Genomic DNA, 11,619 nt, shown 5'->3' with positions numbered 1-11,619 from the left:
CTCCTGGAGTCAGGAAGATCTTAGTTTAAATTCAGCATCAGATGCATACTAATTGTATACCTCTGGATAAGCCAGTGAACCTCTCTTGAGTCTCAGTTTTCTTATCTGTAAAATGAGGATAATAAGCACTATAGAAATGCTATCTGCCATTATTGTTTTCTCAACTAGTTCTGCCCTCTAGGGTCAAGCAGAACAAATCTATTTCTTCTTCTGAATACTTTTTTTTTTTTTTTTAGTTTTTGCAAGGCAATGGGGTTAAGTGGCTTGCCCAAGGCCACACAGCGAGATAATTATTAAGTGTCTGAGGCCGGATTTGAACTCAGGTACTCCTGACTCCAGGGCCAGTGCTCTATCCACTGTGCCACCTAGCTGCCTCCTGAATACTTTCATTTGAATATTTGAAGACAGATGTCCTGTGCATTCCATAGATGTGTAAGAGATTTTGGAGAGATTTCCATCCTTCATATTGTATTTGTGTCCTCTACATCTATAAGAGCTTGGATACAGGAAGGGTTCAACAAATACTTATTGAACTTTGTCATTAAAATCATCTCCCAGGTGGTGACCTTGATGACAGTCAGCCTGTAGGATGCTGGCTCTTGTGGGTGTCCTGAAATGCAGGCAGCTCCACCTTAGTTTATGGCTTCATGGCCTCCTGCAACTGCAAGTCTGCTTCTCCACAACAGAGGGAGGCAGAGCCCTTTGCTTTTGGTACCTCTATGTATGTGTGTGGGGGACACACACTTGAAACCTGAGCATTTGGGATCTTGGAGGAAGTAAGTGCAAGAGGGGGAGTCAAAGGTATATGAATTTGTAGAGGAGGACCCAAAGTTGTGCATGTCTGGGGAGATGGCTGGAGGGTAATGTCTTTTTGAGGGTAAGGCTGTGGGTTAGAGATCTTTCCTGTGTGGTGTGTGTGTGTGTGTGTGTGTGTGTGTGTGTGTGTGTGTGTGTGTGTGTATGTATGGAGAAGGGTGGAGTTGTGCATGTTAGGGGAACCAAACATTTATTAAGCTCCTTCAGGGACTAGAGTGAAAGGGGGGGGGTTGGGGGTGGAGAGAGTTAGGGAGTGGAATTGTTTGTTGGAAGTGGGGACAGTTTAAGGGTAAGAATAATTAATGCTTAGAATGGAATTGGAGGTAGGGGTGGAACCTTAGTGGAAGGTTTGGAAGACTGAGGCTGTGTGCCTTAAAGAGAGGGTAGTTGGTTTTCTTCTTTTTTTTTTTTTTGAGAGGGTAGTTCTAAAACCAAGCTTGTTTGGGTAAGAGAGTATTCATGAATCTGAGTCGGGGGAGGGGGGCAGAGATGAAGTTTTACATGTATCTGAGTAGGTGTAAGGATTGAAGACATAGGCAGCCCAGGAATAGGAGCAGGCAGGAGTGGAATTAGAAAAGAAGTATTTTTGATTTCAAACCCAAATGACCTTGACTCTATATTATGTCATTGTTTCAAGTGTTAACTCATAACCCCTGTCCTTATGGAGATAAAAAATAAACATAATAATTAGTAAAATACTTGAGGAGTATATCAGAGATACTTTTTACATGAAAAGTACATCAAGACTCATGGGACTATGGGGGCGGTTAGGGGTTCCTAGGGGAGTGAAAATTTTAAGTTTGGCTTTACTACCACTATCACTACTATTGTTACTGTCGTACTATCACCCGCCCCCCCCCCATGAAACAACCTCTATTCTTAAGGAATTTACATTGTATATTAGAAGACAGCACAATGTTTAAGTATATACAAAATAAACATTTCCAGATAAATGCAAAATACAAAGTTAAAGAAAAGGGCACTAGAAGTTAGGAGTGGAACTCAGGAAAGATTTTGTGTAGATTAGAAGGTGGATTCTTGAAGGAAGTGATGAATTCTTTATACCTCAGACTACCACCAGTCTGTGTGTCTTAATGAAGAGAGAACTGGCCTCAGATACATGGAATCCTGGGTTTAAACGCTGAATATATGATCCTTCCCATGTCATTTTACCTCCCAGATCCCTCAGACAGTTCTCTAGGACTTTAACTTTCAGAGTAGTGATGATACTTTGGAAGCTGTAGAAGAAATATCCCCTACAAGATGAAGTCCCTGGTAAGGCCATAGTTACTACTTCTTTAACACCTTTCAATTACCAAGCAGTGTTCTTAAAACAACTCGGGGAGGAGGTAATTATTCCCATTTAATTTAGGAAGAAATTGAATCTAGAGTTTTCAGAAAGATTTGTTTAGAGTTTCACAGCTAGTAGGAACTTGATTTGAACCCAGGTCCTGTTGAATCAAAATCTACATTTTTTTTCCCTTAATACATTAGAAAAAGGAAGAATCCGACCTGGGTCGGGAATAGGACCTTAATATACCTGTAACAGAGGCCGAGACCCTCCACGGAGTTCTTTTCTTTCCCAGCAGGGGAAACCACTGGAGTAACCAACGCCCAGTGGGAATACTAGTCCCAGCTCTTTATCCCCGCCCATACCTTCCCCAATCCAGGAGGTGGAGATGAAACACGAGAGAAGCCTCTGATTGGCTGGCGATGATGTCATAGCGACCGCAGCCCAGACAGCCAAGAGCTTTGTGGGGAGGGGTTAACCTAGGCTTTGGGATTCTCGGATCGCATCCCTAGGATCTTGGATCTGGATTATCCATTACCTCCTTAACCTTTTCCCCATGTCCGAACCTTGATCCCAACCCTCCCAGAACCTTAAAGTCTGGCCTTTCCCAGCTCAATATCTACATACTAAATTGCTGCAGAGGGATCCAAACTGACCCCGGATTAACGGAAGTCGAAATTGTCTGGCCATCGCCTCCTTCCCCCTAAATCCTGAAGACAAAGAGGCGAGCTCCTCTTGGGGGGGGGGGGGCGGGGTTTCTCATTGTGCTAATGAAACAATGTATTTCTGATTGGAACTTTGAATACCGACCTTCTCTTCTATTTGCGCCTTCGCTCATTAGCCCACTGGGTACGGATGGTGCCAAGAGCAGCCGCGATCTGGGAGGGGTGGGACTGTACCATTAGCCCTCACCAATGGGATTAGGGAGCGGGGGGCTACGTTAGCGTCTTCTGTCTCTTAAAGAGTTAAATGAAGGGGCTGAGATGACTGTGTTCTTGGAGCAGCCTCTTTCTGGACTGCCCTACCGGGCCAGCCTATCCCAAATGCTGTTTACTCAGCCTGCCACTGGGTGGACACTGCCTCCTCGGTGGTTTTAGAGCGCCGGTCGATATCGCGGGCTTCACTCTTAATTCTTCCTCGCCCAACCCAAGCTTGACTAGAAAGAATGGGTGTGGGGAAGCAAATCAGCTGGCTGTTTCCGGCAGGCTGAGTAGGGACCAAACTGTTGCTGGCTTAGTTCAAGACCGCGCCCCATCGATGCCCCGCCCCGCGCCTCCCGGGGAAGTGGTCCAACTCCCAGAATTTCTTTCTTCCCTGGATCTACAGCTTCCAAAGTAGTTAGAGCTCTGTAGTTACTTAGCTTACATGCCCGTGCTTTGGGGGGGTTGGTGACTTATGGAGTTATGGAAGTGGAGAGGGTAGAGGAGGTTTCTTTCCTCTTTTTGTCCCTATTTGGGTTCCTTCCCTCCAGGATAGAAGTTGTCTCTCCCCTTCGTTATTTAAAGGTGCCTTTCTCACCCTGGACAAAAGGAGAGAACCCTAGTCCTTATTCCTATTGTCCTTCAGACAGTCCCACGGGGAACTCTCCGGAAAGCCCACGCTATGTCCCCCTCCCACGCTGCCACCTCGGTTGCGGGCGCCCAGACGCGGTGAGCGCGGGAGGCTGGCTTGGGGCGTCCTGGGAGCTAAGCCTTATCGCCCCGGGGACCCCAGGGCAGGTGGAGTCAAGGAAAGAGAACTGAAGGAGCCGGAGCAAAGTTCGGCAGGAGGAGACCCGAAGCGCCGAAATCTGGAAGCCACGGTAGGAGGTGGGTGACTCGGAGAGCGGCGGAAGGCGGATCCCGAAGGACTCAGCCCGAGCGGGTCCATTCAGCACCACAGCCAGCGCCACTGCCCTCAACCAAGATGGCGGCGGAGGCGCCTGGCGCACAGGCTGCCATGCGCGGCGGGCCGTACCACCGGGCGTCGGGGATCGGGGCGGGGGCGGAGCGGACCATCGGGGCTACCGGGAGCCATGTTGGAGCTGCGGGAGGCGGCGGCGGCGGCGGCGGCGGGGATGCTGTGGCGGGGGCCGCGGGGGCCGGGGCGGTGGGCTCGGGCTGCACCGGCGGCGGAGTAGATGGTGCCCGAGGGGCGGCGGGGGCGGGGGCGCGGAGCGACTGGGTGGGGGTCGGGGGGCTGGGGTGGGGGCCCGGGCGGCGGCGGGGGCCCGGGCGGCGGCGGGGGCCCGGAGCCGGGGCCAGGGACGGGGGCGGCGGAGGCCAGGCCGGGGGCCGGGGGGCCATGGCGGAGCGGCCGCCTCGCAGGGGGCTCCGGAGCCGGCCGCGGCTCCCGCTGCTGCTCCTGTTCCTCCTCCTCTCTTTGTTCCCTCTCAGCCTGGAGGAGCCGGGGGGCAGCGGCGGCGAAGGCCGCGGCCCCAAGACCCGGGGAGAGGCGGCCGGGGGGCCCGGGGCCCGGGGCGGCCTCGGAGCCGCAGCTCTTTGTCCCGAGATTCGCGGAGCCCCGGGGGCTGCTGGCGGCGGCGGCGGCGGCGGCGGCGGCGCGGCCTCCCCCCGGAGCCCTCCGGCCCCGCAGGGAGTGAAGCCCGGCCCGGGAGCGAGAAGCCGCGGCCGCGGCCCTTCAGGGCGCTCCGGGAACGGTCGGGGACCCTGGGGTCTGCGCCCCGCCGAACAGGGCCCCCGGCCCCGAGAGGGGTCCCCGGGGACAGGCTCCGGGGAGCAGTGGCTGTGCTGGGCCCGGGAGAGCCTCTCCTGCGCGCGGCCGGGCCCCTCGGCCTCCGGGCAGGGAGGCCCGCCCCTGGCCGCCCCTCCCTGCCGGCTGCGGGCCGCGGGGCCCGGCCGGAGGGCGCCCGGAGGGGGCGGGGGGCGGCCGGGCCCCAGCGGCGCGGCCCGAGCCTCCCGGCTCCCCGGGCCCGGCTCCGCGGCTTCAGCACCACGAGCGGCGGGGACAGCTCCCGGGCCGGGCGCCCGGCGCAGGCGCCTCGCGCCCCCCCGCGCCCGCCGTGCCCGCTCCCGGCGCGCGGCCAACCGCCACCCGCACTTCCCGCAGTACAATTACCAGGCGCTGGTGGCGGAGAACCAGGCGGCCGGCACGCCGGTGCTGCGCGTGGCGGCCCAGGACCCCGACGCGGGCGAGGCGGGCAGGCTGGCCTACTCCATGGCGGCGCTGGTGAACAGCCGCTCGCTGGAGCTGTTCCGCATCGACGCGGCCAGCGGCCTCATCAGCACGGCCGAGCCGCTGGACCGCGAGAGCATGGACCTGCACTACTTCCGCGTGACGGCGCTGGACCACGGCTCCCCGCGCCTGTCGGCCACCGCCATGGTGGCCGTGGCCGTGGCCGACCGCAACGACCACTCCCCCGTGTTCGAGCAGGCCGAGTACCGGGAGACGATCCGCGAGAACGTGGAGGAGGGCTACCCCATCCTGCAGCTGCGGGCCACGGACGGCGACGCGGCCGCCAACGCCAACATCCGCTACCGCTTCGTGGACCCGCCCGCCGCCCGGGCCGTCTTTGAGATCGACCCCCGCTCGGGCCTCATCACCACGGGCGGCAGAGTGGACCGGGAGCAGGAGGAGCACTACGCGCTGGCCGTGGAGGCCAGTGACCAGGGCGGGGAGCCGGGGCCCCGCTCGGCCACCGTGCGAGTGCACATCACCGTCCTGGACGAGAACGACAACGCCCCCCAGTTCAGCGAGAAGCGCTATCTGGCCCAGGTGCGGGAGGACGTGCGCCCGCACACGGAGGTGCTGCGGGTCACGGCCACCGACCTGGACAAGGACACCAACGCCCTGGTCCATTACAACATCATCAGCGGCAACAGCCGCGGTCACTTTGCCATCGACAGTCTCACCGGGGAGATCCAGGTGGTGGCCCCGCTAGACTTCGAAGTAGAACGAGAATATGCCCTGCGCATCCGAGCTCAGGATTCGGGGAGGCCCCCCCTGTCCAACAATACCGGCCTGGCTAGCATTCAGGTGGTGGACGTCAACGATCACGCTCCTATCTTTGTGAGCACCCCTTTCCAGGTGTCCGTGCTAGAAAACGCCCCTCTGGGTCACTCAGTCATCCACATCCAAGCGGTGGATGCTGACCACGGGGAGAATGCCCGCCTGGAGTACAAACTGACTGGCATGGCCCCGGACACGCCCTTTGTAGTCAACAGTGCCACGGGCTGGATCACCGTGAGCGGGCCCCTGGACCGGGAATCTGTAGAACATTACTTTTTTGGGGTGGAGGCCCTGGACCATGGCTCCCCTCCGCTCTCTGCCTCAGCCAGTGTGACCGTTACCGTCATGGATGTGAATGACAATCGACCAGAATTTACCCAGAAGGAGTACCACCTTCGGTTGAATGAGGACGCGGCTGTGGGCACCAGCGTTCTAAGCGTGACCGCTGTAGACCGTGATGTCAACAGCGCCATCAGCTATCAGATCACCGGGGGCAATACCAGAAACCGCTTTGCTATCAGCACGCAGGGGGGTACGGGATTGGTCACCTTAGCCCTGCCGTTGGATTACAAGCAGGAGAGGTACTACAAGTTGATACTGACTGCTTCGGACCGTACCCTCCACGATAACTGCTACGTACATATCAACATCACCGATGCCAACACTCACCGGCCGGTCTTCCAAAGTGCCCACTATTCAGTCAGCGTGAATGAGGACCGGCCTGTGGGCAGCACGGTCGTGGTCATCAGTGCCACAGATGATGATGTGGGTGAAAATGCACGAATCACCTACCTCTTGGAGGACAACCTTCCCCAGTTCCGGATCGACGTGGACTCGGGAGCCATCACACTTCAGGCCGAGTTAGACTACGAGGACCAGGTGACTTACACGCTTGCCATAACGGCCAAGGACAATGGTATTCCCCAGAAGGCCGACACCACCTACGTAGAGATCATGGTCAATGATGTGAATGACAATGCTCCTCAGTTTGTGGCTTCTTACTACCCTGGTGTCATTTCTGAAGACGCTCCTCCCTTTACTAGTGTGCTGCAGATCTCGGCCACTGACCGGGATGCCCATGCCAATGGCCGGGTCCAGTATACCTTCCAGAACGGTGAGGATGGCGACGGTGACTTTACTATTGAGCCGACTTCAGGTATCGTCCGAACGGTACGGCGGTTGGATCGAGAGAGTGTTCCTGTGTATGAACTGACTGCTTATGCTGTGGACCGGGGTGTTCCTCCACTTAGGACTCCTGTTAACATTCAAGTGACTGTCCAGGATGTTAATGACAATGCCCCAGTTTTCCCAGCGGAAGAGTTTGAGGTCAGGGTGAAGGAGAACAGCATAGTAGGCTCAGTAGTGGCCCAGATCACTGCAATTGACCCTGATGAGGGTCCTAATGCCCAGGTCATGTATCAGATTGTAGAGGGTAATATCCCAGAACTTTTCCAGATGGACATCTTCTCTGGAGAGTTGACAACTCTCATTGACCTGGACTATGAGGTACGACCTGAGTATGTGATTGTGGTGCAAGCAACCTCAGCTCCCCTGGTCAGCAGGGCCACTGTCCACGTCCGCCTTATTGACCAGAATGACAATAGCCCTGTCCTCAAGAACTTCCAAATTCTTTTTAATAACTATGTGTCCAACCGGTCCAATACTTTTCCAACTGGCATCATTGGGCGGATCCCAGCCTATGACCCTGATGTTTCTGACCGCCTTTTTTATACCTTTGAGCGAGGTAACGAACTAGAGCTGCTTGTGGTAAACCAGACCAGTGGAGAACTACGACTCAGTCGGAAGTTGGATAACAATCGTCCCCTGGTGGCATCCATGCTTGTGACAGTCACAGGTAAAGAACCCAACTATGTTCATGGGGAGGGAAATGGAAAAAAGCCTTTGCAGAGTTGGCTCTGGAGAAGGCAAGCAGGGCTAGGATGGACTTAACCTCATGCTTCCCTTCCCCTTTAGAGGAATGACTCAGATAGCCATTAGCACAACGGGGTTTGCCATCCAGACAGTCTGGGTCAGTGGTCATCCTAGAATTATAGAATTTGGAACTGAGAAGACCCTTAGAGATCACCTAAGAAGTTTTTGAGTCAGGAGATCTGGATTCCCTGACTTGACTCTTATTATCAATAAGACCCACAGTGTATTTGTAGCAGTTGCTCCTTATTAGAGTTGGAGTGGAAGATTTATAACAAGGAATGGTAGAGAAATCTTACAGTGCTTTGCCTGTTTCTGGTTATAGCCTCTCTGCCATTAACTCCCTCATGGTTCAGGAGTCTAATTTTATGAGTTGCACTGTGGTTTGAAGCTAAGTTGGGCCTCTCTAAGAAAGAACTGCTTCCTGGGTTAATGTGGTGGTGGTGGTTGGGGGGAGAAAGCCTTTAATATAACTTCTCTCTGGGTCTGTTCCCTCCTCCACTAGCTGTATGACAGTAGACACAGTTGCACTTTCCTTCTCAGGTCTCAATTTCATCATTTTCAAAATGAGAGAGTTAAATCAGATAATATCTCATTTCATGAAACCAAGGACTCTAGTAGTTGGGGAAGAGTTGGTTAGACCTCTTCCCACAAGGCCAAGCTTTCTGGGCCATATTGGGAAAAGAAAACCCTGGATACCTCCCTCTATCTAGTACAGTGCATTGTGTGTAAGTAATCATTTGATAATCCACCTGAATGAATGAATGGGCAACAATCTTTTATTAAATGCAACTGTACGCAAAGCACTGTGATGGGGTGAGAGAGAAGATAAAACCTACAGAGGAGTGAAAGATGGGGTATCTCAGTCATCCCTTAGATCTTTTTTTTTAATTTTTTGCAAGGCAATGGGGTTAAGTGGCTTGCTCAAGGCCACACAGCTAGGTAATTATTAAATGTCTGAGGCTGGATTTGAACTCAGGTATTCCTGACTTCAGGGCTGGTGCTCTATCCATTTTGCCACCTAGCTACCCCCCCCCCCTTAGATCTTTTTGAGACTCCTTTAGCTTCTCACTTTCTTCACCCGTAATATAGAACAGGGCTGTCCAAATGCAGTCTGCAGTGCAATTTTATGTGGGCCCCTCTGCAGGTTCATTAAACCAAGCTGAGCTACTGCAGAGCTCTCACTAAAATGTCAAAGCAAAATATGTTGTCTATTGTTTCAATAAAGACTTTTATAAGTAAGGTTGGACAGCCCTGCTATAGAAGACAGTTAAATAGAGTGCTTGGAGATCCCCATAACAATCTCCTCCTCTGAGCTCTTGCTTCTCTCTCCCTTGTATGAAGGATCCAGTGAATTCTGCCTCCCTCCCTCAATTTGGGAAAGGAATGGCGAAATAAGGCAGCATGATAATAGTGGAAGGAACATGCGCTCTGCAGGCAGAAAACTTTGATAAGTCCTGGCCCTGAACCTTCTTAGCTCGAAGACTTTGGGGCAGGCTCCTTTCCTAATCTATTCACTGAGGTGGCCCCACGGCTTTCATCTTTTTTTTTTCTTTTTAAGTTTTTGCAAGGCAATGGGGTTAAGCGGCTTGCCCAAGGCCACAGCTAGGTCATTATTAAGCGTCTGAGGCCACATTTGAACCCTGGTCCTCCGGACTGCAGGGCCGGTGCCACCCAGCCGCCCCATGGCTTTCATCTTTAATAGAAAGAGTTGCTCTGATGCTAGGAAGGGCCAGCTTGCAAGCTCTCCTAGGCGTTTATCACAGGCTTAAGAAGCCACAGGGCACCTGGTCCAGTCAGGCCCAGGTCTGCGGGAGGAAGCAGCGGCCGCTGCCCGGGGGCCACACCAGAGGGATCCTGGGGTCCGCCTCCGCCCGCGGCTGTCCCTGGGGGCTGACCCCGCCGGCTCTGTCTCCGCAGACGGCGTGCACAGCGTGACGGCGCAGTGCGTGCTGCGGGTGACCATCATCACGGAGGACATGCTGGCCAACAGCCTGACGGTGCGGCTGGAGAACATGTGGCAGGAGCGCTTCCTGTCGCCGCTGCTGGCCAGCTTCCTGGAGGGCGTGGCCGCCGTGCTGGCCACGCCCAAGGAGGACGTGTTCGTCTTCAACATCCAGAACGACACGGACGTGGGCGGCGCCGTGCTCAACGTGAGCTTCTCGGCGCTGGCGCCGGGCGGGGGCGCGCCGGGCGCGGGCGCGGGCGCGGGGCCCTTCTTCAGCTCGGAGGAGCTGCAGGAGCAGCTGTACGTGCGCCGCGCCGCGCTGGCCGCCGCCTCGCTGCTGGACGTGCTGCCCTTCGACGACAACGTGTGCCTGCGGGAGCCCTGCGAGAACTACATGAAGTGCATCTCGGTGCTGCGCTTCGACTCCTCCGCGCCCTTCCTGGCCTCCGCCTCCACGCTCTTCCGGCCCATCCACCCCATCGCCGGCCTGCGCTGCCGCTGCCCGCCCGGCTTCACGGGCGACTACTGCGAGACGGAGCTCAACCTCTGCTACTCCAACCCCTGCCGCCACGGCGGCGCCTGCGCGCGGCGCGAGGGCGGCTACACCTGCGTCTGCCGCCCGCACTTCACAGGTGAGGGGCGGGCCAGCCCGGGAGGCGGGGCTCGGGGAGGAGCCGAGGAGCCAGCCTATGAGGGCCCGAGGGGCGGGGCCCGGGAGGAGCCGAGGAGCCAGAGAGGCGGGACCCGGGGAGGAGCCGAGGAGCCAGCCTATGAGGGCCCGAGGGGCGGGGCTCGGGAGGAGCCAAGGAGCCAGAGAGGCGGGGCTCGGGGAGGAGCCGAGGAGCCAGAGAGGCGGGGCTCGGGGAGGAGCCGAGGAGCCAGAGAGGCGGGGCCCGGGGAGGAGCCAAGGAGCCAGCCTATGAGGGCCCGAGGGGCGGGGCTCGGGGAGGGGCCGAGGAGCCAGCCTATGAGGGGGAGGAGCCAGGGGCCCAGCCTGAGAGGCGCAGCTCCAGGTGCTTGGGAGTCTCCAGTCCTGGACCTCTGGGGCGGGGTCCGGCGGGGCAGGGCCTTCTCCACCTTGGCTTCCCTGCTGTTCACTGGAGGGGCAGGTGGAGTCCCCCAGGCTCATGCAGGGGCCCCTCACTGAGGAGATAGCTTGGGGCTGGGGCTGCGGGGGAGGCTGGACCTCAGACCTGCAGAGCCTCATGGTTAGGGTGCCGGACTTGGGAGCAGGGAAAAACTGGAGTTCAAATGCGGACCAGGCCCAGAACCCTCAGTTTCCTCACTTGTAAACTGCAGATAATGATGACATCGACCTTAATAGAGCTGTTGTGATGCATCAAGTGAGAGAACACGGTAGAAAGTACTTTGTAAAACTTAAAACCCACCAGCCATTATCATAGTTCATTTTACAGGTAAGGAAACTGAGACCCAGAGTAATTAAGTCCTGCAACTAGGGAGTGTTTGAGGTGAACCCAGGGCTCTAGCCATTACTCATACTTCCTGACCCCTGGAGCTTTGGGTGCTTTATGACCTTGTCTCAAATGTTGGGGCCGGGTCCCCCACTTTTTACTTCTCTTCTTTGCTCCTTTATTCTCAATTCTGATGCAAAAGAAGATGACCACAGATTCCATGCTCCCCTTTCCTGCCTACTCACGATTTACCTCCTCAGCCTTTGAATGTTGCT

The 11,619-nt window shown here is 56.0% G+C and overlaps 1 protein-coding gene across 1 annotated transcript in view; it reads left to right on the top strand.

The window, feature by feature from the left end:
* Nucleotides 1–4,367: 4,367 nt before the first annotated feature.
* CELSR3 (cadherin EGF LAG seven-pass G-type receptor 3) overlaps nt 4,368–11,619 on the top strand; it is a 40,985-nt gene continuing 33,733 nt past the window's right edge. The window contains exons 1-2 of the mRNA XM_074199027.1: nt 4,368–7,910; nt 9,905–10,564. Of these exons, the coding sequence (XP_074055128.1) occupies nt 4,391–7,910; nt 9,905–10,564 (4,180 nt within the window). The 5' untranslated portion in view covers nt 4,368–4,390. The remainder of the gene's footprint in view (nt 7,911–9,904; nt 10,565–11,619) is intronic.

This window comes from Macrotis lagotis, chromosome 8 (assembly GCF_037893015.1).
Source record: "Macrotis lagotis isolate mMagLag1 chromosome 8, bilby.v1.9.chrom.fasta, whole genome shotgun sequence".
Lineage (NCBI taxonomy): Eukaryota > Metazoa > Chordata > Mammalia > Peramelemorphia > Peramelidae > Macrotis > Macrotis lagotis.
This window is presented reverse-complemented; position numbering and strand designations above follow the sequence as displayed.